This window comes from Neodiprion pinetum, chromosome 2, assembly GCF_021155775.2.
Source record: "Neodiprion pinetum isolate iyNeoPine1 chromosome 2, iyNeoPine1.2, whole genome shotgun sequence".
Taxonomy (NCBI): Eukaryota; Metazoa; Arthropoda; class Insecta; order Hymenoptera; family Diprionidae; genus Neodiprion; species Neodiprion pinetum.
The window spans coordinates 2,041,435-2,064,775 of NC_060233.1; the positions used below are offsets into that span (position 1 = coordinate 2,041,435).

The window sequence follows — 23,341 nt, forward strand, 5'->3', positions numbered from 1 at the left end:
TTTTTATTTAATCGCATTTATCACCCCGCGTTACCTCGACGTAACGAAATAAAAGCTTGAAAACTTGTAGGACGTTTTTCGTGACTTTATATTTGCATAAAAACTAATTAACCACTCCTCGGCGCCATATTGCTCCGCGGTGATATTAATTGCGGGGAAAATTTTGAAGCTGCCGATATTACGTAACACAACGTTTAATATTCTACACATGCATTTATAATAACGCTTTATAAACTCGCGAGATGTTACCGATCAGTTTAAGGCCAGAGCGTTAAATCAACGCTGCCTAAATACATTGAGTCACCGGTTATTTCCGTCGCCCGCGAGTCTCGAGTCTCGCATATATGCACCGAGGCCGTGCTTCGCTTGTTACACGTCTTAACGCGGGAGGTTTTTATATGGGTACAAGATTGTGGGATATGTACAATATCAATACGCGTAGTTCCACGTACATTCATTCGCGTTATTGTGCCAGATGACGCGTTCTTTCGTCTCAATAATTCGGCACGAGAATCATCCACGAAGACGGGGCGGCGACGTCAAGAGGAGGGATACTCACAGATTTCCCATCCCATCCTGTTAGCTCATGTGCTTTTTAAAGCGCCAGCTATATAAGCGATGACGAAATCGAGGGCCTTTGTCAACGCGCCTCGCACGGCCCGACCTTTGTCAATTTAATTATGCAACCGTCAAGTCCAAAAGCAACAACACGTGACGGATAAATTGTACTATTCCGTTAATCGATCTGTTACGATCATCGTTCAGGCGTATATTACTCCACGCCTTTTATGTTGTCCATCTCCTCGTTGCGGATCAAGAATCGTGTTATTTTAGCCGCAAACTTATGAGTCAATTCAGAGCGGTTCTCACCCGGTTTTCACCTAGGGACCAGTTTTCTAACCCTTAATCCGTCACGGAAAAAATGAGATACTCTTTTCGATTATTCTACAACCTACTAGGCACCTTGATTTTTTTTTTTTTTGTAAGCTCTTGCCATGTAACGGCGTGTTGAGTTGGCGAGCAGACGATTTATTCGACGACTTGGTTTAGCAAGTCGAGTTCTCCATATTTACACTCTATTCGATAATGAATTATATACCTGGAACATTTCTGCCACCGTTTCGTATGGTGTGAAATAGCGATCGATATCTAACGAGTGCCGGAAATAATCGTATAGCTGAAACGATATTCGAAGTGTGTATCAATTGCGCCATTTTGATTTTAGGCCCGCGTGTGAAATCGCTCGTCAATCGTTTGGCAGATATTTTGTCTTTCCGGTTTTAGCCAGATTTTCATCTGTTGATGTTATTTCCCGCTCAACATTTAGATCTAAAGTTAGTCAATGCAGTTAGTGCAATGCGTCATCTGGTGGAAAAAAATCAAACTAATGCAACCAGGCTGACAGGTGACCATTGGCCGTGTTTTTACGCGTGTAGGTAGTGGAACAGGTATATTATTGATTATATTCCATTAATTTATGTAACATGAGTAATTTGAAGGCCCAAGAATTACGATTTGCTTCCATTGAAATAAAAAATTTAGGTTATGTGGTGATAAAATGGCGTCGACAACTAGATTCTGACGTCGTGAGGAGATTTTCCAACAATGAATGTTCCGAGGTGAAAAAAGAAGAGGATCGGCAGACGAAGAACGTAGCGTCTGACTTGGGTGTGGGTGTATATCATCACGAAGAAGCTGAACTAAGTAAAAAATATATAACTCATGTATAATGATATACCGTCCAACAGAGAAACTGAACACGCGTGACTGCGGTGCAATGCACCGGCAGACAAGACACGGAATATAATATAACACAATCATGCCAGTACAACGCTGGGCTACATCCAATTGTACAACCTGGAATCCACTCCACGTTCCGCACGTGTATATAAGGGGGGCCCCAAATCTATGCTAGTGTACACACACGAGACGAGGGCGCATTAAGCGACACAAGTCGAGACAAAGCCTGTACCGACAAAAAATACATATAAGGGCCGTATTAATAGTCGCGGGATATCTTAAGACGAGAAATCTTAATACAGCAGGCATCAGGTGACTATTCTCAAGACTCTATAATCTCGTCGACGAGACTTGTCTATTAAAACGATCCCGCAGTATACGAGATATGTGTACCCTTCAGATTTATATCAATCAAAATTAAATACCGCGGTGATTTTATATATATATATATATATATATATATATATATATATATATATATATATATATATATATATATATATATATATATATATATATAATGCATTTGTAACGGTACATTGGGCATACATTTGTGGTATATGTATTATTATATAGTGGACATTTTGTTACGTGCGAAACTTGATAAAGAATTAATTCTAAGAAGGAGCAGGAACTTTCAGTTCATAGCTATAATTAGAAATGGAAGAATATCTGCAACATCGACAAGCGCATAAACTGTGTCTGGAATAAGAACACAGAAAGAGTATTGATGAATTTTTACACAAAAATTAACAGCGCTGGTAAAACTTTCCAATTCAAGCGGACTATAACAATTAAAACAACAGCAAAGAAAAAAAAATATCTTAAATGTAAAAGTTCCGGCCAAACCGTCAAACTGATTGAATTTCAAAATCTAAGCTTATCAAATTTCTTATACAGAGATTAATCTCTATAGATATAAATTACATACCCTAACAGTTCGAAAATTTACATGCCTCAGGTAGCCGGCTCATGCATGTATAATGAATAAGAATCGGCTACTGCAGTTAGTCGATGCATCGAAAATTCAATTGCCAATGCACGCGAAAGAAGATTTGCGAATCAATGCGTATATACAGTGACTGTGCATGCATCATCTCAAGCGTAAATGCATATATTAGAGAGTGGAACGAAGCATCGAGAAGAGCGAAAAAGACGCGAGAAAGAGAAGGAGAAAAAGTATGGGTGTGTGTGTGTTGAGAGAGAGAGAGGAAGAAAAAGTAAATGAGAGTTGCAGAGACCCTTTGTCAGCAATACTTGGTTTTACGTTATACACATGGAAGAAGGCCCGCGACGTCGAGGAAGGCTGAAGGCAGCGGGTCTCCCACTCCGAGGGCTAATGTAAGCCTCTCAGATCATGGAACCTTTCATACTTCCATGCATACCTCCATAGGCGTGCGTCTATGTGCTTAAAGCACGGGTGTAGTTGCATGTATGTACATACCCACCAACACTTGACAATATCTCGATGCCGGCTGAACCAGCCCAGCAGCTTGAGTCTCTAGCAGTAGCTCTGGGACCAGCCAGAGTGCGGCGAGCCGAGCAGCGGAGATCAAAGAGCTGGAGCACGTGTCGCCGGACGATTTTTCGACAATATCGGAAGAAAAGAAGTTGTTCTTTTTTTTTATTTTAATTCATTCGCATCGCATTAATTTTTTTTTCGCATTATTTTTCCGGCAAAAACAATCGCTGAAAAACGTCGAATAATTCAAACGTGTCGTAATTTAATCGCTTGCCGGATTTTATATAACGTGTCGCGCGGTAATAATAAGAATAAAAATCGGATACGCGAGAGGGGAAAAAAAAGGTCCGGCTTGCGTTCGAGTGAATTTTTCACTTTTTTTTTTTCCATGCACGTGCTGGAAATGTAGATCGGATATTGTGACACAGCTCCACGATCCAAAAATCCATCGTTCGGCAATACGCAATAATGCCGGCGAAAATCGTACTCGTTATTATTCTGGCGGTTCTTGCCGGGATTTGCGAATGCGGTGGACTGCAGTCTTACACGGATTCGATCAACGAATGCCCCAGCAAGTGCGTCTGCTATAGGAAAACCGTCCGGTGTACCTTCCAAAAGTTAAATCGCCTACCGAGCACACCTCCTACCGATACCAGTGTTCTGTGAGTGAGAAATGACGATTTTAAAATTTGTAAAAAATGTTAGTTGGCAATTCTCGTTTCTCTCCTCTTTTCTTCAGCGATTGAATAAAACTGCTAATCGTATACCTGGATGTGTATACGCCGTGTTTTAATCGTATTGAAGTTTGTAACGTTATCGTAACGATTCGAATGCTAAGGAAAAATGAGGATGAAGTTAGTAACGTTACCGTAACGATGCACGTTTAAGAAAAATCGCTAATTCGTATCTTTATAACTTTCCGAAATTTAATAAACAAAGAATATAAACTAATTCTGAAAAACGAACTCCTTGAAAGTCATTCTAGAATTGCTGGTTAACAATTTAATTTTTCCTCTAGATGTGTCGTTACGTTAACGTTACTAACTTCAGCCTCGTGAAGAAAAATCGTTATTTCGCGATTTTCATATTGTCTGAAATTCAGTAAGCCTTAGTTAAATAAAACACTCAAACACACTCATATTTCGAAATCTTAGCTCCTTGAAAATTACTGTAAAATTAAGAATACAGTGATTTTTTCCCCTAATCTTTCGTTACGATAACGTTAGTAACAAACTCGTGTGTGTTGACACCGTGTAGTCATAGAGAGAAAGAGGCGTGCAGCTCTTGCATGCTTCTATTGTAAATATGACCGCTTTTGTCGCTACGCCAGTCACATTTCGTACAGATCAGCTCCCTGCTGTGTCTACAATACAATACTGGTGGTTTTTTTTTTTTTTTTTTTTAATTGCACACCGAGCATGCAGAATATTGGTTGAGGAGAATTGACAGATTTTTTTTACAGCCCGCCTCATCTTCGGCGACTATATTCGATATTTCACTGTGCTGAATGTGCAAATATTCTTGGATAAGATAAAGTTCTATCATACATGCAGTATATTATATCTCATGATCTCCTAATTCTATGGTAATAACATGATCGGCGTTCGCCATTATAGACTTCTATTTACGACACGAATCGCCGAGCCCTGTTTTATTCAGCAGTACTCATTTGAATCGTTTGAAATTTACATATTATTAAATTTAATCGATCGAATCAATATTCGTTTGAATTTTTTCCCGGAACTAATCACAGATACTCAGTTTTCATCACGTAGATGTAACGTAGATCCTTTTATGTTTCGGTGTACAGAAATTTAAGAAACAAATAAAATTGTTGTTTTCGTAATCGGATATAATTTTGAATTTGGAAACTTCCATCAATCCTTAATAAAACATGAGGCTGAAGTTAGTAACGTTGGTATAACGGAACATTGCGGAAAAAAAACGCTATTTTGCAATTTTGTAGTGACTTTCAAGTGGCTAAGTTTTGAAAATATGAATCAGTTTTGCCTTATTACAACTCACTGCATTTCACAAATTCCTAAAATTACGAAATAACGGATTTTCCGAAACACGAATCATCGCAATAAACGTTACTAAATTCAGCCTCATAATAAAACTGATGTTTCGACCTTCGTTATACCTAAGGAATTTCGATGTTCTGATTCAAAGGAAGAGCATAACGTACACGTATGCGTATAGCGTGATAATAAAAGCGATAAAATACACGTATACAATGCTACTGTAAGGTTAGACAGATCCTAATTTTACGCATTGCTTAAGCTGCGAAAAAACAAATACCATGGCGTATTCCGTTTACATTCCGTTCGGATACACGATTCTGCACGATTGACGGCCCCGCCCGTGGTCATAGAAAAATCGCAAGTCGAAACGCGAACGGCTGAAGAGGCTGCAGAAGCTCACTGATTGTTTAGAAATTGATTTATAAATATTTAGATATTATACATTAAGTTCAGCGGATGGCGCATCGCAATTTTGAGAAATCGCAGACACGATTTTTCAATGTTTGTGAAAGAAAAAGTGCTTCTCATTCCCGAGGAGAAATTCTGTTTTTAATAGTCATAAATCTTTTCATATCTTATAGGTATACCTATAAGTACAGCGGCAGGGTCTAAAACTTAAAAAGATGGTTCTGTCTTTTTTCAGAGATTTGCGGTTTAACAACATTGTCGAAATTGACCCGAGAGTCTTTCGGGGGTTGAACGAGCTGCACACTTTGCTACTGAACGACAACCAGATAAGATATGTGCCGGCGAAAGCCTTCTCAGATTTGCCAAATCTGCGTAAATTGTATCTATACAAAAATCGCATAGCAAGTATCGAGCCCGATTCATTTAACGGGCTGGTTAAACTCGAACAATTGTACCTCCACAACAATTACTTAACCGAGATAAAAGATGGTACGTTCAACAACCTGGCGAAGCTCGAGAGACTCTTTTTACAGAACAATAAGATCGCCCATTTACCTGCGGACGCGTTTCGTAACGTCGGTCCTATGACACGCTTACGGCTTGATAGTAACTCGCTGGTATGCGATTGTGATCTTATGTGGCTCGTTCAACGGTTACAAGATAAACCAGGGGAAATGGCAGCCGTTTGCGACTCTCCGAACAACATGAGGGGCCGTTCATTGATCGGCATGTCGCCGAAGGAGTTTCATTGCCGTTAAGTTTTATTACAATTTTCACTATTATAAATTGCAAGTTCACATCTTCTGCAAATTCTTCGAACAAAAATTCACTTCTTTATTCCATCAAACTTTCCTCAAATGTTTGCAAGTAGTCACACAATTAACACTAACGGTAAGAAGAATTGCAGACCATGGAAAGATCTGAAAATAGGATATATTTGTCAGGGGGAAGTTAGGCTGTCGGTAAGCAATGGAATAATGAGATGAAATCGTGGTACCTACTATTGGAAAATCGGATCATAGTGTGATAAGATAGATAAATTTTTGCCTCCATCGAACGAACCCTTCGATCATCAAGATTCGAAGTGTTCGTTAGATTGGAAGTTTGACACATCTTGAAATCAGATAACGCTTCCAACAGACGAGCCGCGGATAATGGAGGGTCCCGAAGATGCGGAGGTGAAGGTTGGCAAATCGGTGGTCTTCAGATGCCGAGTGACGGGCGATCCTAGACCGGAAATAAAGTGGTTGCGTAATTCCAACGAGGTGTACTTGGACGGGGATCATTTCGCGATGGCGGAAGACGGGAGCCTGACAATTTCCGAAGTGACGGAGAACGACGCCGGGGATTACGAGTGCGTCGCCGAAAGTGAAATGGGTACGACGAGATCGAGGAAGGCTCGAGCTCTGATATCGGCAACGACTCCTCTCAGATTCTCGGTGACCCCTAGTTCCCAGACCACAAAATTCGGAAAGGACGTTCACCTGAACTGCGAGGCTGAAAGCAATCCTAGGGCAAGGATTTCGTGGTGGAAAAACGGAGCGCAGATCACACCTTCGGGACGAGTAACGATAACCGAGACTACCATTGGCGGCTCACGGCTGACAATTTTGGCGGCGAAGGAGAGCGATTCTGGTCGATACGTTTGCGCGGCGAGAAACAACGACGGTTTCCTGGAGACAAGCGCTGATCTCGAGGTGATAAGCCGGGAGAATATTCCTCCCAAGCTGACCTACCGCCCTGAAGACATGGAGGCTGAGCCCGGCATGATAATTGAAGTTCCTTGCCGAGCTGACGGGGATCCGAAGCCTTTTATACAGTGGAAAAAGGACGGACAAAGCATCGGGAGCAATAATTTTCGTGTTTCTCGAACCGGAAGCCTGTTCCTCTACAATGTTACAGTGGCGGACACTGGCCGGTACGAATGTTCAGCCATTAACGAGTACGGTCGAGCCACGGCTCAGGCCTTGGTCAAGATCCGGCGTCCTGGAGCCACTGACGCTTTGATTATTCGCGCTTTTAACGACGCCACCATGTCCATCGATCAAGCCATTAACAGAACGGTCCTGTCGCTCCTCGACAGCAAGGGGACCAAACGCGTCGATCCCTTCAGACTCACGAGGTACCCCGACGCTATCGGCAGAGCCGCTGCCAGGCCAGCTGAGCTCTTTGAACGCACCCTGGTCAACATTAGAAAATTGGTGAACTCTGGGGTCAAGGCAAACGCGTCGGGTGAGTATTAATTATTGTGAAGAATGGCCTTGTTGCAATGGAAAACATTGATCGTGAGTCAGACCGAATCTTGAGTTATAAAGGAAAGCAGACGGCTCGCTTAGGAGAAAGCAGGGTATGTTGAACAACTGGATGAATTGGTCCGTTCCATAGGAAAGTATGGGGCAAGAAACGTACTTCCTGTAAAACGGTCCAATTTACCCGATGTTCCATCGTACCCTACTTTCCTCTTGTAGTAAGATAAGTGTACCAGTTATTATCAAGCTTAGACCCAATTATTGACACTTTTGATTCTCAAAATTATTAATTTACTGCAGAAATTGTGAATTTCTCGATGACTAAAACTAATTGCTACAACGTTAGACACTAAAAATTACTTTTTTTCGTAATTTTAGAACTAAAGATCAAATGGATACAACCGAAGAAGGTTAATAATTGGGACAGGGTCAATGACTGGCACACTTACTTTATGTTCTCCTCCGCTCGTAAATCTAGATCCTTTGCTAACCGTGCTTCAATTCTTCAGAGTTTAGGTACGAGGAGATATTGACAGCAGCGCAGGTAGCCGAGATCGAACGACTATCGGGTTGCACGGCTCACCGGAGGATCAGTAACTGTTCAGACATGTGCTATCACAGTCGTTACCGCAGCATGGACGGTAGCTGTAACAACCTACAGCATCCGACTTGGGGCTCATCATACACGGGTTTCAGGAGGATCATGCAGCCGATATACGAGAACGGTTTTTCCTCTCCGGTGGGTTGGGAACCGGACAGGCTTTACTACGGTTTCCCAAAGCCGGCGGCCCGGCTGGTCTCAACGACGCTCATATCAACACACGACGTTACTTCCGACGACAAACTGACCCACATGGTGATGCAGTGGGGTCAGTTCCTCGACCACGACCTGGGGCACGCGCTCCCTTCGGTAACGAGCGAGTCCTGGGACGGTATAGACTGTAAAAAGTCGTGCGACAACGCGGCGCCGTGTTTCCCGATGACCGTGCCACCCGGAGATCCGAGAGTAAACAATAGGCGGTGCATCGACTTCATCAGGACGAGCGCGGTGTGCGGATCGGGCGAAACGAGCCCACTTTGGGGCGGCTTGATGCCCAGGGAACAGCTCAACCAGTTGACAAGTTTCATAGACGCCTCGCAGGTTTACGGCTTCGACGATACTCTGGGCAGGTATCTTCGCGACCAGACAAACGATAGAGGCCTCCTTCGTCACGGACCAACAATTCCGGGGTGGAAACCACTGCTGCCGTACGCCAACGGGGAGTTCGTCGACTGTCGGCGAAACCCTCTCGAAAGTACGATCAACTGTTTTGTGGCCGGTGACATAAGGGCCAATGAGCAGATCGGGCTTCTAGCTATGCACACGATATGGCTCAGGGAGCACAACCGCATCGCCCACGAGCTTTTCGCGCTTAATCCGCAATGGGACGGCGAAACGATTTACCAGGAGGCGCGTCGAATCGTCGGAGCCCAAATGCAGCACATCACTTACAATCACTGGATACCGAAGATATTCGGTGCCCCCGTAGAGCAGTTAATAGGAGAGTACAAGGGGTACGATCCCGGCGTTCATGCGGGGATTTCCAACGTATTCACCACCGCAGCTCTCAGATTCGGACATTCTCTTATACAGCCGCGTCTCGAGAGACTCGACGCTGAGTTCAAGCCCATTCCTCAAGGGTCTTTACCTTTGAGGGACGCCTTCTTCGCACCGTGGAGACTCGTCGACGAAGGAGGAGTCGATCCGCTGATGAGGGGGATGTTTGCAACCCCGGCGAAGCTCAAACGGCCCGATCAGAATCTAAACAACGAATTAACGGAGCAGTTGTTCAAGACCGCGCACGCCGTGGCTCTTGATCTCGCAGCTATGAACATACAGAGGTCGAGGGATCACGCTATTCCCGGATACACGGAGTGGCGTAAATTTTGCAACATGTCCAACGCTGAGACCTTCGATGATCTCGCCGGAGAGATTAGCAGCCCTACGGTACGTCACAAGCTCAGCGAGCTCTACGGTCATCCAGGTAACGTCGATGTTTGGGTCGGCGGGATCCTGGAGGACCAGCTACCAGGCGCCAAGGTCGGACCGCTTTTCAAGTGCCTTTTGCTCGAGCAGTTCAAACGCTTGAGAGACGGAGATCGGTTCTGGTACGAAAATCCATCCTCCCTGCGACCGGAACAGCTCACGCAAATAAAGCAAACAAGCTTGGCTCGCATTATGTGCGACAACGGTGACAACATAACGCGCGTCCAGCGCGACGTGTTTCTCATGACTGATAAACCGGGCGAATATGTTTCTTGCGACGAGATACCGCGGGTCGATCTTCGCTTATGGGCCGAGTGTTGCGAAGACTGCGATGCGCAGGGTAACAGTATTTCACGTTTCCGACGGAGTGTCAAGGAGGAATACTCGAAGAAGAGGAATCGGGACGAGAAGGGTAGACTGCACAGTCTCGCTGAGAAGAAGCAGAATTGTAACGATACGATTAAAATATTAGAGGAGGAAGTTGTTACGATGAAACAGAAGCTTGATAAATTGACCGACGAATTAAAACGATTGAAGGAATCGAGAAACGTGTGAAATCGTAATTGAATGTGTGTGTATGTTCGAGAATTAAAAATCAAGTAATGAAAGAAACAGAAAGGATTTAATTTGCGGGGAAAGTAAAATTATAGTTACCGTTCCAACAGAACAAATTCACTCAGCATTTAACTTTTGTCTATTATGTGTTATACTGATATCGTTCGCTTTTCAAATGATCTGTATGAATAACTTTGTTATCGCTATAACTTTTTACATGCTAATTTTTTTTAACGTGAATCTACGATATGTGTAAGTAAGTGTTGTACATAAAGTTTCAAACGTGTATTTTTGTAAGAAATATAGCTTATTTACAGCTTTGTCAAAATATCCGGAGTCATGTTTCTCTACGTATATTTTTTTTTCTCCTTAATAAGTATGTAAAAAATATGTGACCCAATTGTTTAAAGTAATGTCATACATAAAGATATACTGAAAATCTAGAGAGTGAACTTGACATATTAACTGAGATAAATCTATGATTGGTTTTCTCAGCAGTACCCGTTATGTCGATTTTAAATATCCATCACCAAACTTAAGGTACAAGAAACTGGTGAGAATGATTATAAGCTATTCCCAGTTGAAAAAATATTATGAAACATTCTGGCAAACTAGTCTGGATCAACAGCCTGCAGTGATTATTTTTCAGTATTTCAGTATTTATTCAGGTCGGCTGATGCTGCAGTAAGAAATTCTCAGCAGCGGTATTGTTATCGGTTTTCATATATGATTTCAGCCACGCGTCAATTGTAGCATTATTCGAGGTTATCAAATTGATATTTCCATATATAGTTTGTCGGGGATCAGTGACGAAGGCTTCTTCTATTTCTGGGTATGTTTCAAAGAATGATTCTATCTCCTCTATACTTTCCTCGGTGTGGAGCCTACCCACAATCCTACCAATCCAATCTGCAATGTCGCTTGCACTGTAGCCATAATCATTTATTAGAGTTTCCACATTATCACGAATCCAATCCCAAGCTGTAGCTGGACCGATCGAATTTGTCAAAATGAAGCCAAAGACGTAATAAAACTCAGCAGCTTTGACATACGATTGGTTGATGGCCAGATTTAGATACCTATAGAAAGACTCAGGGTTACAACTGTTTACATTCATAAGTATATTTACTTTTTTATCAGTGTCAGTAATGTGCCCTTACTTGGTCAAGATCGTAGCATTTTTTATTCCTGATAAACCATTCAACAATCTAAATCTCTCCGCCGAATCTGTCTCATCCAACATCTTTTGGAACACCTGATCCCATTCAGCCTCTCTATTCACATTTTGTATACCTGTATAAAAGGTAAGTTGACACATTTTACAACGATATGACTGAGAAATATGAATTCCACTCGAGATGACGATGAGCTTAGACTTTTTAAATATTCTGGGACCTACCATATTTGTATACTACATATCGAGTATCGGGAGGAGGACGGACATCATCAGTACCGTTAATCCAGTTTAAGAAAAGGTTTCCAGCTTCGGTCAAACACTGATCATAACCTGCGTTGCATGCCATTTCCAAGACAACTGGGCGGAGACGCCTAACTATATGTTTGTAAATCAACTCTGAGAAGAGAAACTGTAGTCATCAAATTCTACAAACGGAAATGCTACTTACAGAGTTATGTGAGAGTCGGAATCACCTACGGACCATGTGACATTTTTGTAAACGGGTTTCACCAAGCTAATGATGTAAGCGTGGCAGGCAAAGATCAGATAAATTAAGTAACGGGAACAGCAAGTAAGACTTGCAACTTATAGTTCTTGCTAATTATTCAATGTAGAAGACATACATTTAGGCTAGTGGATATATCAGTATCGGCTAGCATAAAGGCCATATACTGAAAATCTGTGTAAGCCATATCCCAAGGTATATAATGCGACTCATTAACGAGGTACGAAGCCAACTCAAGTGTTACATTATAACTTAGTTGGGCAGCTGCAGCTAAACTGAACGCATCCCCTACAAGCTGCGTCCTGTCCGCAGCAGTGAATGTCTACAATGTGATAGATTCATGAGGTGTCTTTGCAGTCTATACAAAAATTATTGGCGCACTCACCTCTGGGTCAGATTTTAGAATATTGATAAGTGTCTCCCACTCCGACGTTTCATAATTCACTCGATAAAAGCCAACTTGGTCGTGATTGAATTTTATCCACTCTACCGATATGTTAACCGTCAAAGATACTAAAATATAGAGAACCAATTTTTATATCACAATTTTACAAACGTACAAGTTTTTTGCTACTCACAGCTACTGGCATCGTACTGAAACCACACCAAGTTCGATGTCGAGTTTTCACTTGTTACGTAAGTGATGGGTATTATCCATCTGAATCTGCAAAGAAATCACGAGATTATCCAGAAAAACTTGGCAATGTGTTGAAGTTTTTTTACTGAGATTTCGTGCCTCACCCGTAAGTTGATGATGTAGAGTTTGAGACGGCGTTAGGATCGGATAGAAATCGTTTCTGAGTAAGAGTGTAAACGGTTCCGTTTTTAACGACATTTACGACAGGAAAGCCTGCTTGAAGTGTCCAAGTATTCATGATAGCCGAGATATTGAGGCTTGAATCCACAAGGTCCTGCAGTCCATCATAAAATCCGGAGGTATTTTCACTCTGGTATGCATATGTTTTCAAATCCGTCGCAATCGCGGTGTAGAAAATATCAGATCCTACAAAATTTTCCAGCATGCGAAAGACTGCTGCTGCCTGAAATTGATGCATACTTCATTATACCTCTCAAAATACATGCACAATGATGTCCAGCGCCAATAAAATTCGAGTACCTACCTTACTGGTTCTAATAGAGTCATAAACATTTGCAATTTCGTCGGGTGTAGTGATTTCCTGAATCATGGGATCCGAGTCAACAGACGCATCGTCATCCATAACATTCAAAACCTCGTAAAATAAGAACAGTTCTATCTGTAAAGACCAGGAAATGACTTAAAATCTATTCAAAATCAGAGCTTGGACTTCAAATTTTTATAATCCTCTTTTGCTACTAACAAAGCCCCAATCCGGATACAACTCATTTGCGGTCCTGTATTGTGCCCATGTAGGAATACCTTCGGTGATCCAAATATCATCCCACCAATCCACAGACACTGAAGCAATTTACTAATGTTAAATAAATCACTGAATTTATATCGCAGTGTTATAGAAGTTGATAATCGGACAGCGCTGTCCCCCATACCAAGGGTTCCAACCCACATGTGGGCAACTCCGTAACATGTCGTAAAGATGACATCGTCCATGTTACTCGTGGAACTTGTGTTGCTAGTATAAAGAATTGCGTGTTCAGCAGCTTGAACCATACCCAGCTTTCCACAAGGTTAAAAGTAATGTCAGCAATAGCAACCATATCTGTAATGAATCGTAGTTCATTTGGCATTTATTTATACATGATATATCTAGACAGGAACATAATTAGTTCACAAGTGTGTCATAATACTCACCGAACTTTGGCAAGGGGTAAGACACATTAAAGAGATTGATGTAATATGCAAGAGCATTTGTTGCAACTTGTAATGGTAAAGCACTTTTATACAGTTGGGCTTCTGTGGTATAAAAACTGACTGGAAATGTTTCTCCATCAAGATTCGTCACATTTGTCGTCTGGACTTGAAAATCACAGACTACAAGGCCGACAAGGAACGTCGGCATTGGCGGACTTGTGGCAAAGGTCGCTGTTTTCAAACCCGACGCAGGCTCATTTACTGCAATACTCTGCAAAATATAATAAATTCTACCAATTATTTACTCTCCAAATTTTCAATTATATGTTATAAAAAGTAAATCAAGATTTTTGTATAATTTTACGCAGCTCAATTAGCAATATGGTAGCTAATTAATCGGTAAACAAATAAGCTTTAAAAAATTGTGTATTGAATTTATCTTCGAATCCAATCTCTGTAACAAATTATAAATCAGTACTTTGTATCCCATCAGAGAAACCCACGAAAATCACTCATAGAAATTGTAAAAATTCTTCAAATTCTTACATTGTAGCCACTAACAATAGTTGAACAGATTCCCTGAATTTCCCTAACTAAATTATACTTTTTTCCTGACTAAAATTCGATCTAATGGTGTCAATTTGTGTAATTAATAAGTAAAGCTCCAGATAAATCGCTATTCAAAAACACGTTTATGATCTATTGAGTGGTCATGGAATTAAGCAGATAGAACAAAAATGTTTATAAAGTTTTTATACTTCGTTGCGGGGGAAGCTTTATTTTTCTTGTTTCATACCGTCAAAAAATTCCTCAACTTTTCTTTGACTTCCGCGACTATTTTTCCAATTCTATTACTTTATCCTGAATCCTCAGTTTTCCGTGACTAGTGGCCACAGTGTCTTATGAGTGGTGACAATATTTTTTGATCAAGTAATTATTTCATTTCACCTTGACATTCATGTTAGAAATTGAGGTATAATTATCTCCGGAAGGCTGTACAAGTTTGATGTCAAATTGGGCCTTGAATTTTGGTTCATCCAGACATGGAAACACATTTCTTGCGTATGCCGGTGGAAGTACGGCGACAGCAAGTTTCCTGAGGAGAGACAATTAGTGATATTGGGTCATTTCAAAAGTTTTACAAGTTTCGTATTTCTCTAATTTAAATAGTTCTCAGTTCGGCATGGATCATCAACTGAAATAATTTACAATGATTGGAAGATCCATTAAATATGGTCACATTAATTTATTGGTTTTGCGTCCTTGGATAGCTAAACAAATTATTCGGAATATTCAAAAATTATGTGCAACTTACGTCATGTCTGAGCACTAAACTTCATTAATATTATCAGAATGTAAAATTCGGACTGTATTAGGAATATGTAATATTCGAAACTGCGGGTAGATACGGATATGGATTACCGTGTTAGTTATAGTTACTATTCAGGTAAATTTCTTGCACTTGACAAGGCATCATCGAAAATATCATCTCACATGTGGGTTGACATTGGTAGGGGAATAACAGTTCTTTAAATAGATTTTTGTGAATCTTGGCCAATAATTTCTAAAATAAAATCAAAATGTCCTACTTCTTCACAATGGAGAGATTAAAAATATATCCTGAAGTATTACCAATAGCTTATTCCTCAACTCACCTAGTATTATTGTTCTCGCCAACATAGGTACTCTGATACAGGCCAACAAGGTCGAGAGAGAAATTGCCGCTGAACCCGATTGACAATGTATATTTCCCTGCCTCAATCTCAGTTGATGGTGTAATTATATATTCCTGCAAATCTGTGTCTTCTGTGGCTGACGTGATCGTTAGTAAGGAACTCGTTGAGGTATACGTTAAATTGAGTGAAAATATGTCGAGGTCGTACTTGTTAACAATAATCGTACTGCGTGTGGCTGTTACGTTCAATTCTATACTCACGGTATCATTAAAAACGCCTGAGGAGATATCAGGGTATATACAAAGGTCATAGCGTAATGGAATTACATCCGTAGGAAGTCGGTAGTCAATCGCTGCTACCTGTACGAAAAAGAAAAGAATCGCCAACAGAACGAACATCCATCGGACATGGCGAAGGTTTATTTTTGTCAACTTACCAGGGTTACTCCTTGCACAAAACCGAGAAAATAATACCAAAGTAACATAATGCTTATGCACGATGCAACCCACACTTTGAAAAGAATCTAATTGTGAAATAGTAGAAAATGCTACAGTATTTATAGGTGAATTTGTCGCGCCACTGGTTCAAAATCAGTTTCACCAGCGAATAAATTTAGTCACGTTTTTGCACTAATGGAACATTATTACTACTTATATTACTAACAGAACTTTACAGCAGATAAATTTCGTCACGTTTTTGCACTAACAGAACTTTTAGTGCAACAAATTTTAGATTAAATGTAATACCATGACTAGCGATAAGAATCAGCAAAAGTCACGAAAAGCTATTACGTTTATCCCATTTGAAGGTTTCAGATTTATTACCTAATTTTATTTCCGGAAGCAAAGTTCGGACGTCCAAATGGTATGTTCCGCATTCGGATTCCATCCTGCAAATCCATATTGTCGATATTTACCAGTGAAGATAGGATCTAGATATGAATTTATAGGATCTGGTAGAAATCTATTCAGCAACGGTAAGGAATTGTAATAGAAAGTAATGAAGTTCCACATCTGATAAACCCCATTTTTTCCATTTGAATGAATTGCCATATACAAAATTGTCTAAAATACAAATATCTCAATTATTCTTTTGTACCGTCATCCTACCTGCGAGCTTATTAAACTTTGAACAGGACCATTCGTTATATACAATGGTAATTTAGAGATTTTTCTTCTAGGAGATCTTGAATATTTCGCGGAAGTAATCAGTAGGCTAACGTCACGTCATAAGCTCACCTGGCTGTATGGTCATGGTCAGGTAGCATCAATGTTTTGGATCACCTGAATCCTGGAGGAACATCTTCTCGGTACCAAGGTCGGGCGACTTTTCCAGTGCGTATTGCGGTAGCAGTTTAAGCACAAAAGGGATGGAGATTGCTGTTGCGGTACGAGAATCCATCCTCGCTAAGACCAGAAAATCTCACATCAATAAAGCAAACCAACTAAACTTGAGCTTCTGGGCATAAAAGGTATTGGATTAAAATTAATTAAAAGTAATTTGGGAAATGGAGGAACATTGATGAGATTCAACGGTTTAAATAATGAGTTTTTGAATTTTAAAGTGAGAGTATTGCAAAGAACTGTTTTGGGAACATTTTTATTTATTATTTATACGAATAAATAATCTATTACGGGAAAGTGGAAAGGGATGCTCCAATATTTCATGTCTCGATGATACTGTTAACTATTACTCTGATATTGCATTGTGACAGGTGAAGCCCAAACTAATGGAAATTAAAGCTATCTATCATCAAAATTTATCTTGATCACAACATACTATCCGTGAATGCGAGCAAGATAGTCTGTATATCTTCTGCTAGATATAAAGTTAATTTTCAGTCTATTTCGAGTTGGAAGTGTTTTGGAAGGTCGGTATTTTGACCATTGGTAAATTGACCAAAGAATTAAAACAACTAGAGGGATTAAGAAGCGTGTCGAATTGCAGTTGGAGATGTTTGTATTTTCTGGAATTGAAGATCAAGGAATTAAAGACCCAGGAAATTCCACAGGTTGCTGGAAGAGTAAAATGCATATTACTACTTTAAAAGTACGAATCCATGAAGCATTTGAATTTTGTTTATTACATTCTACCGATATCGTTCGCTTTTCAGATGATCTACATACATTACTCTGTCATTGCTATAACTATCATATACATGCTAATTTTTATTGACATGAATCTATGATGTATGTAAGGAAGTGTTGTAAATAAAATTTGAAACATGATTTCTTTTATATGAAATAAAGGTTGTTCACAGCTTTGTCAAAATATACCGAGGCATTTTTTGCTATGCATATTTTATTTAAAATAAGCAAGTAAATATGTATAGTGGGCCGATAATTTAAAGAGAGTAAAGTAGTATAATTTATTAAGATGAACTGAAAATATGAGTAGTGAACTCAACTTATTCACTGAGATAACTTTGTGATTGAATTTCTCAGCACTACCCATTACATTAAATTTTAATATCCCTTTGCAAAATTTAAGACTTAACAAACCGGTGATAATTGATTGCATGCGCTGATATTCCAAAGCTGAAAAAAATTCATGAAACATTGCGGCAAACTAATCTGGATGAACAGGCTGCAGTGACTATTTTTCAGTATATGCTAGAATATGAGCTGGTTAGCTGTGGAAGTAACGAGCGTACAGAATAGGTCACCTGATGCAACAGTACGCAAATTTTAGCAGTAGTGTGATTATTCGGTTTTCAGATATGATTCCAGCCAAGCGTCAATCGTAGCATTATTCAAGCTCAGCCAATTGATGTTTTTGTATATATTTTTCCTAAGATCAGTGTTGAAGGCCTCCTCTACTACCGGGTATGTTTCAAAGAATGTTTCGAGCTGCTCTACTCTCTCCTCAGTATGGAACGTAGCCACAATCCTGCCAATCATATCTGTAATGCGGCTTTCACTGAATTCATAATTATTGATTAAAGTTTCCACATTATTTCGAATCCAATCCCAAGCTGTTGCCGGGCCGATCGAATTTGTCAAAATGAAGTCAAAGACGGAAGAAAATTCAGCAGCTTTGACATACGATTTGTTGATAGCCAAATTTAGATATCTATAGAAAGAAAATTAGGGTTACGAATGCTTCCACAAATGAGTATATTTAATTTTTTATCAGTGTCAGTAATGTGAACTTACTTGGTCAAGATCGTAGCATTTTTTATTCCTGATAAACCATTCAACAACCTTAATCTCTCCGCCGAATCTGTCTCATCTAACATCTTTTGGAACACCTGATCCCATTCAGCCTCTCTATTCACATTTTGTATACCTGTATAAAAGGTAAGTTGACACATTTTACAACGATATGACTGAGAAATATGAATTCCACTCGAGATGACGATGAGCTTAGACTTTTTAAATATTCTGGGACCTACCATATTTGTATACTACATATCGAGTATCGGGAGGAGGACGGACATCATCAGTACCGTTAATCCAGTTTAAGAAAAGGTTTCCAGCTTCGGTCAAACACTGATCATAACCTGCGTTGCATGCCATTTCCAAGACAACTGGGCGGAGACGCCTAACTATATGTTTGTAAATCAACTCTGAGAAGAGAAACTGTAGTCATTAAATTCTACAAACGGAAATGCTACTTACAGAGTTATGTGAGAGTCGGAATCACCTACGGACCATGTGACATTTTTGTAAACGGGTTTCACCAAGCTAATGATGTAATCCTGGCGGGCAAAGATTGGATAAGTTAAGTAACGGGAACAGCAAGTAAGACTTGCAACTTATAGTTCTTCCTAATTATTCAATGTACAATACATACATTTAGGCTAGTGGATATATCAGTATCGGCTAGCATAAAGACCATGTACTGAAGCTCTGTATAAGCCACATTCCAAGGTATATAATGTGGCTCATTAACGAGATATAATGCCAACTCAAGTGTTACGTCATAACTTAGTTGGGCAGCTGCAGCTAGACTAAACGCATCCCCTACAAGCTGCGTCCTGTCACAAGCAGAGAAAGTCTGCAATGTGAAAATTTCATGAGGTGTCTTTGCTGTCTATACAAAAATTACGAGTGCACTCACCTCGGGGTAGGATTGTAGAACATTGATAAGTGTCTCCCACTCCGACGTTTCGTAATTCACTCGATAAAAGCCAGCTTGGTCGTGATTCAATTTTATCCACTCCACGGATTCGTCGACAGTAATAGACACTAAAATGTACAAAATCAAATTTAATATTCAAATTGTACAAGTGTACAAGTTGTTCACTACTCACAGCTACTGGCATTGTACTGAAACCACACCAAGTTTGATGTCGAGTTTTCACTTGTTATGTAAGTGATGGGAATTGTCCATCTGAATCTACAAAGATATTACAGGATTAATCAGAAAGAATCTCGAAACCAACGTGAGTATCGAAAAAAAACGAATCTACGTTTGTTAATGTGTTGAATTTTTTTTTTTACCGAAATTCCATGTCTCACCCGTAAGTTGATGAAGTAGTGTTTGAGACTCCGTTAGGATCAGATAAAAATCTCTTCTGCGTAAGAGTGTAAACGGTTCCTTCTTTAACGACAATTACGACAGGAAAGCCTGCTTGAAGTGTCCAAGTATTCATGATAGCCGAGATATCGAGGCTTGAACTGACAAGGCTCTGCAGTCCGTGATAAATATCAGAGGTATTTTCAGTCTGGTACGCATATTCTGTTAATGCCACAGAACGAGAGGTGAACCAAACATCGGATCCCACAAAATTTTCCAGCATCCGAATGACTGCTCCTGCCTAGATTCAAAGCATAGCTTGTTATACCACTAGCATTCGTAGCATATGATACTCTAGTACCAATAAAATTCGTGTGCTTACCTTACTTCTTGTAATTGGGTTATAAATGGTTGCAATTTGATCTGGTGTACTTATTTTCTGAATCATAGGATGTGAGTTGATGGACGCATCAACGTCCATAGCTTTCACAACCTCGGAAAATAAGAACAGTTCTACCTGTAAAGACCATAAAATGCCGTTTTAAAGTATACTCAAAATGAGAGTTTAGACTTCAAGTGTTTATAAACCTAGATTACTACTAACAAGGCCGGTATCCGGAAACAATTTATCTGCAATCCGGTATTGCAGCCAATTGGGAACACCTTCGTAGAACCAAAGGTCATCCCACCATTCCACAGATACTAAAAGAATCCGGTAATATTAAACAGAGCTGTAGTGAATGTATATGGTAGTGTCATGGATGTGAAAAATCCGCCAGCTTCATCCCCCTTACCAAGGTTTTCAGTCCACATGTGAACAATTCCGTAACATGTTGTAATGATGACATCATCCAAGTTCTTTGTGGAACTTGCGTTGCTGGCATAAAGAATCATGTTTTCGGTAGCTGTAACCATACCCCAGTTTTCCAGACAGGGAAAGCCAATTTCAGGAATGGCAACCAAATCTGTAATGAATCATACTTTTTTTTGGCATCTGTCAGGATGTATCTAGATACGAAACAAACAAATCCACAAGCATGTTGAAATACTTACCGAACTTCGGCAAGGCGTAAGATACGCCGAGGAGATTGATGCAATATGCAAGAGCATTTGACGCAACTTGTAGCGGAAAAGCACCTTTATAAAGTTGAGCTTCTCTAGTATAAAAACTGATTGGAAATGATTCTCCATCAAGATTTGTAACATTTGTTGTCAGGGCGTGAAGATCACCGACTACAAAGCCAACCGTGTATGTCGGCATTGGTGGACTTGTGGCAAAGGTTACGGTTTTGAAACCTGATGCAGGCTCATCTATAGCAATACTCTGTAAAACATCATGAACTTCATCCATGATGAACTCTCGAAATATTTAAATAGAAATAGTAAATAGTGAGTCAAGATTTTGGTACAGTCCATTGAACAATAGTATAACAAAAAATTTGATAAACGGAAGCCTTTTGAAATTGAAAGAACTGAATTCACCTCTGAGTCAAGTGCAAATACCACATTACAAGCCAGTACCCTATATCCTATGAGAGAAACCGATAAAAATCCCCATAAGAATTTTCACCTCTTGTAAGTTCTTATAAGGAAGTGCAAACAATATTTTGATTAAGGCGATACTTTACTTTACCTTGATATTCATATTAGAAAGTGAGATGTAATTATCTCCGGATGGCTGTACAACTTTAATGTCAAAAGGTGTCCTGAATTTTGGATCATCCAGACATGGGAACAAGTACCTTGCATATGCCGGTGATAATTCGGTGGCAGCGAGTACCCTGAAGTAAAAATTAGTAACATCGAGGTGAGACCTGATGATAGAAGATTAAAAAAGCTCTCCAATTTCATATGTTACTTTTCACCTATTTTCTAATTCGGCATGCGCTGTCGACTCGATTTACCCACAATAATTGAAAGAGCAATTGAAAATGATAACTATAATGGCATCAGATATTGATACGAAGCACTCGCAATGAACACATATTAAGTGCAAAAAATATCATAACCAACCTACATATATATTATTCGAATGTAAAACTCAGTCTTTATAAAACACATCTGATGTTCCTGATTGTAAATAAATACTTCTAATAACCACTGATAAAATATTACTGATTGCTTACTACTTTACTCACCCAGTCTTACCGTCCTCACCAACGTAGGTACTCTGATACAGGCCAACCAGGTCTTGAGAGAAATTGCCGCTGAACCCGATTGACAATGTATATTTTCCTGCCTCAATCTCATTTGAAGGTATAATTATGTATTCCTGCGAGTCTGTGTATTCTGTTGCTGACGTAATCGTTAGTGAGGAACCCGATGAGGTGTTTATTAAACTTAGTGAAGATATGTCGAGACCATACTCATTGACAATAATCGTACTGCGTGTGGCTGTTACGTTCAATTCTATACTCACGGTACCATTAAAAACGCCTGAGGAGATATCAGGGTATATACAAAGGTCATAGCGTAATGGAATTACATCCGTAGGAAGTCGGTAGTCAATCGCTGTTACCTGTACGAAAAAGAAAAGAATCGCCAACAGAACGAACATCCATCGGACATGGCGAAGGTTTATTTTTGTCAACTTACCAGGGTTACTCCTTGCACAAAACCGAGAAAATAATACCAAAGTAACATAATGCTTATGCACGATGCAACCCACACTTTGAAAAGAATCTAATTGTAAAATAGTAGAAAATGCTACAGTATTTATAGGTGAATTTGTCGCGCCACTGGTTCAAAATCAGTTTCACCAGCGAATAAATTTAGTCACGTTTTTGCACTAATGGAACATTATTACTACTTATATTACTAACAGAACTTTACAGCAGATAAATTTCGTCACGTTTTTGCACTAACAGAACTTTTAGTGCAACAAATTCTAGATTAAATGTAATACCATGAGTAGCGATAAGAATCAGCAAAAGTCACGAAAAGCTATTACGTTTATCCCATTTGAAGGTTTCAGATTTATGGATTTTGTATCACAAAACCGACTTCGTATATTTAACTAGTATGTTCTGAATTTGGATTTCATCCTGCAAATCCATATTGTCGATATTTTTCAGTGAAGATATGAATTTATAAGATCCGGTCGAAATCTGTTCATCGATGGCAAAGATTTCTAATGCAAAGCAATGAAGTTCCACATCTGATAGAACTCATTTTTTTTGCTTATATTCACCACAGTGGTATACCAAATTGTCTAAAATGCAGGTATCGCAATTATTATTTGGGACTGTCATTCTACCTATGAACTTATT

General features: G+C 39.8%; 2 protein-coding genes and 1 pseudogene across 3 annotated transcripts; 1 reads left to right on the forward strand and 2 right to left on the reverse strand.

Annotated features, from left to right (window-relative positions):
• Positions 1–3,262: 3,262 nt before the first annotated feature.
• On the forward strand, positions 3,263–11,038 carry Pxn (Peroxidasin). The gene is made up of 4 exons (XM_046613317.2): positions 3,263–3,864; positions 5,870–6,387; positions 6,775–7,866; positions 8,393–11,038. Exons 1-4 carry the CDS (start codon positions 3,671–3,673, stop codon positions 10,462–10,464), a joined length of 3,876 nt encoding a protein of 1,291 aa, XP_046469273.1. The 5' UTR covers positions 3,263–3,670; the 3' UTR covers positions 10,465–11,038.
• Positions 11,039–11,102: 64 nt separating this feature from the next.
• Positions 11,103–17,017, reverse strand: LOC124212835 (glutamyl aminopeptidase-like; annotated as a pseudogene).
• Positions 17,018–17,547: 530 nt separating this feature from the next.
• On the reverse strand, positions 17,548–22,781 carry LOC124211147 (glutamyl aminopeptidase-like). Of its 2 annotated transcripts, XM_069133702.1 has the most exons (16): positions 22,668–22,781; positions 22,211–22,590; positions 21,706–21,853; positions 21,126–21,396; positions 20,867–21,037; positions 20,677–20,774; positions 20,455–20,589; positions 20,075–20,373; positions 19,867–19,952; positions 19,674–19,801; positions 19,407–19,610; positions 19,232–19,311; positions 19,006–19,154; positions 18,767–18,899; positions 18,277–18,683; positions 17,548–17,626 (listed from the first exon to the last, which is right to left on the reverse strand). In XM_069133702.1, exons 1-15 carry the CDS (start codon positions 22,713–22,715, stop codon positions 18,314–18,316), a joined length of 2,700 nt encoding a protein of 899 aa, XP_068989803.1. In that variant the 5' UTR covers positions 22,716–22,781; the 3' UTR covers positions 17,548–17,626; positions 18,277–18,313. The 2 variants fall into 2 exon arrangements, with proteins under 2 accessions (XP_068989803.1, XP_068989802.1); XM_069133701.1 differs by having other exon boundaries at positions 17,548–18,683.
• Between the last annotated feature and the right edge of the window lie 560 nt (positions 22,782–23,341).

What these genes read in the sequence shown, in the direction of transcription:
- Pxn (XM_046613317.2), top strand. Translation starts at nt 3,671, where the DNA reads ATGCCGGCGAAAATCGTACTCGTTATTATTCTGGCGGTTCTTGCCGGG. An exon ending in CCTACCGATACCAGTGTTCT is followed by an intron (nt 3,865 to 5,869) that starts GTGAGTGAGAAA and finishes GTCTTTTTTCAG; the next exon opens with AGATTTGCGGTTTAACAACA. An exon ending in GGTCAAGGCAAACGCGTCGG is followed by an intron (nt 7,867 to 8,392) that starts GTGAGTATTAAT and finishes TCAATTCTTCAG; the next exon opens with AGTTTAGGTACGAGGAGATA.
- LOC124211147 (XM_069133702.1), bottom strand. Translation starts at nt 22,715, where the DNA reads ATGTTACTTTGGTATTATTTTCTCGGTTTTGTGCAAGGAGTAACCCTG. An exon ending in TGTTTCCGGATACCGGCCTT is followed by an intron (nt 20,590 to 20,676) that starts GTTAGTAGTAAT and finishes TGGTCTTTACAG; the next exon opens with GTAGAACTGTTCTTATTTTC. An exon ending in ATATATCCACTAGCCTAAAT is followed by an intron (nt 19,312 to 19,406) that starts GTATGTATTGTA and finishes TTTGCCCGCCAG; the next exon opens with GATTACATCATTAGCTTGGT.